This window comes from Eimeria mitis, genomic scaffold (assembly GCF_000499745.2).
Source record: "Eimeria mitis Houghton genomic scaffold, Emh_scaff734, whole genome shotgun sequence".
Classification (NCBI taxonomy): Eukaryota; Apicomplexa; class Conoidasida; order Eucoccidiorida; family Eimeriidae; genus Eimeria; species Eimeria mitis.
The window spans coordinates 3305-5751 of record NW_013575362.1 but is presented as its reverse complement, the minus strand read 5'-3'; the positions used below and the strand labels follow the sequence as shown (position 1 = coordinate 5751).

General features: G+C 48.3%; 1 protein-coding gene across 1 annotated transcript in view; it reads left to right on the top strand.

Annotated features, from left to right (window-relative positions):
* Positions 1-623: 623 nt before the first annotated feature.
* The window catches only part of EMH_0021040 (uncharacterized protein), a gene marked incomplete at both ends in the record, with an annotated part of 3293 nt that continues 1469 nt past the window's right edge, over positions 624-2447 (top strand). The window contains one exon of the mRNA XM_013501679.1: positions 624-1635. Within this exon, the coding sequence (XP_013357133.1) occupies positions 624-1635 (1012 nt within the window). The remainder of the gene's footprint in view (positions 1636-2447) is intronic.

Sequence of the window (2447 nt, the reverse complement as noted above, 5' to 3'; positions counted from 1 at the left end):
TATTTATTTATTTATTTATTTATTTATTTATTTATTTATTTGTTTGTTTTGTTTGTTTGTTTTACATTCGTAGCAGCAAAGGAGCAGCAACAAAAAAGGTGCCTATACACCTGAAATATCTGTCTCCTCTTGCGGTGTATGCTGAGCTTCTTCTTTTTCGGTTTTGTTTATTATAAAGCACGCCGAGGGAGTTAGTTTTTATCTCACCAGCAGCAGCAGCAGCAGCAGCAGCAGCAGCAGCAGCAGCAGCAGCAGCAGCAGCAGCAGCAGCAGCAGGTGTTGCTTGTTATCGATTCAAGTAGCAGCAAAAGGCTGTGTTGTTGTTTATTGTTTATTGTTTCTTCTTTTTTTTCTTTGGTTTGTTTTATATATAAATATATATATAAATATATAAATATATATTTATATATATATTTATTTATTTATTTATATATATAAATATATTCATATATATTATATATATATTTTTTATATATAAAAACAACAAAGCGAGAGGGAAAATAAAACAAGATAAATAAATAAATAAATAAAACAAAACAAAACAAAACAAATAAAATTAAAATAAATAAAATAAATAAATAAATATAAACCGTTGTGTATACCTCCCTATACACCCCAGCAAAATGCAGCAGCAGCAGCAGCAAGCAGCAGCAGCGGCCCGCAGGCCTAAGAGCAGCAGCGGCAGAAGCAGCAGCAGCAGCAGCAGCAGCAGCAGCAGCTTTGCTTCACCGTCAGCAGCAGGTACAGCATCCGGCTGCAGAACACCCAAAGCTGCAGCAGCAGCAGCAGCAGCAGCAGCAACAGCAGCAGCAGCAGCAGCAGCAGCAAAAGAGGGAACCGTTCAATTCACATCATACAGGTCAGTAGCAGCAAGAGCGATAAGAGAAGAAACCCCAACCCTCACAATGCAGCAACAGCAACAGCAGCAGCTGCAGCAGCAGCAGCTGCAGCAGCAGCAGCAGCAGCAGTTGCAGCAGCAGCAGCAGCAGCAGTTGCAGCAGCAGCAGCAGCAGCAGCAGCAGCAGATGCAGCAGCAGCAGCAGGCGGAACGGGAACGGCAGCAGGAGCAGCAGGAACAAAAGCTTGCAGCCGAAGCCGCAGAAGCAACGTCCGCAGCAGCAGCAGCAACAGCAGCAACCGCAGCAGCAGCAGCAGCAACAACAGCAGCAGCTGCAGCAGCAACGCCAACAGGTAAAGGGAGAGGCCGAGCAGGAGAGAAGCATGCAAAGGAAGGAAGGGGAAGAGGGCAAAAGTCCAGCAGCAGCAGCAGCAGCAGCAGCAGCAACAGCAGCAGCAGCAGCAGCAGCAGCAGCAGGAGTAACAACAGCAGCAGAAAGAGGAACAGCAGCAGCAGCAGTACAAACAGCAGCACGGTTCTATCTGCAACAACCTCCCCCTCATCATCATCATCATCAGCAGCAGCAGCAGCAGCAGCAGCAACAACAGCAGCAGCAGCAGCAGCAGCAGCAGCAGCAGCAGAACGAAGACAGCAGCAGCTAGAACAAAAACAAATACAAGAAGAAATATCTCTTCTCTGTCCCCTTCCTATGCTTGATAAAAACAAAGAACAGCCGCAGCAGCTGCTGCTGCTGCAGACCCTCTTCGCCGGACAGATGCAGGACGGCAGACCCAGGAGTAAACCCTAAACCCTAAACCCTAAACCCTAAACCCTAAACCCTAAACCCTAAACACAAATACAAGTACACACTCAAGCATACACACAAGCACACACACAGCTAGCTAGCTAGCTAGCTAGGTAGCTATTTGTACTTCTATATACTCAGCTAGCTAGCTAGCTAGCTAGCCATGTCTATAGGTAGCTAGCTAGCTAGCTAGCTAGCTAGCTCTATAGGTAGATAGGCTGGTGGATGGGGAGTCAGGATATGCACAGCAGCAGCAGCAGCAGCAGCAGCAGCGATTCCAGTAGTCATAACAGCAGCAACAACAGCAGCAGCAGCAGCAGCAGCAGCGACAGCAGCAGCAGCAGCAACAGCAGCAGCAGTATGATAATGGTGATAAATGGTGGTAATATATTTGTTTTATTTGCTGTTTGTGTTTGTGCTGCTGCTGCTGCTTCTGCTGCTGCTTTTCTGCTGCTGCCTCTCCCTCTCCTGCTGCTGCTACTGCTACTGCTGCTGCTGCTGCTGCTGCTGCTGCTGCTGCTGCTGCAGGACGCAGCCCGCTTGATCCTTATTCGCTGCAGCTTCTGTACTGGGATAGGCGCTGCTACTCGTTCAGCAGCAGAGGGGCAGACTGCAGCAGGGGGCTGCGCTGTCTCTTTTGCCACACCCCTGAGGAGTTGCTGCTGCACCCAGCTCGTTTCTGTTCTCGTCTTGCTGCTGCTGCTGCTGCTGCTGATGCTGCTGCTGCGGGTGGTGCTGGTGGTGCTGGTGCTGCAGCAGCAGCAGCAGCAGCAGAAACGGAAGAGATAGAGAAAGAAGAAGAAA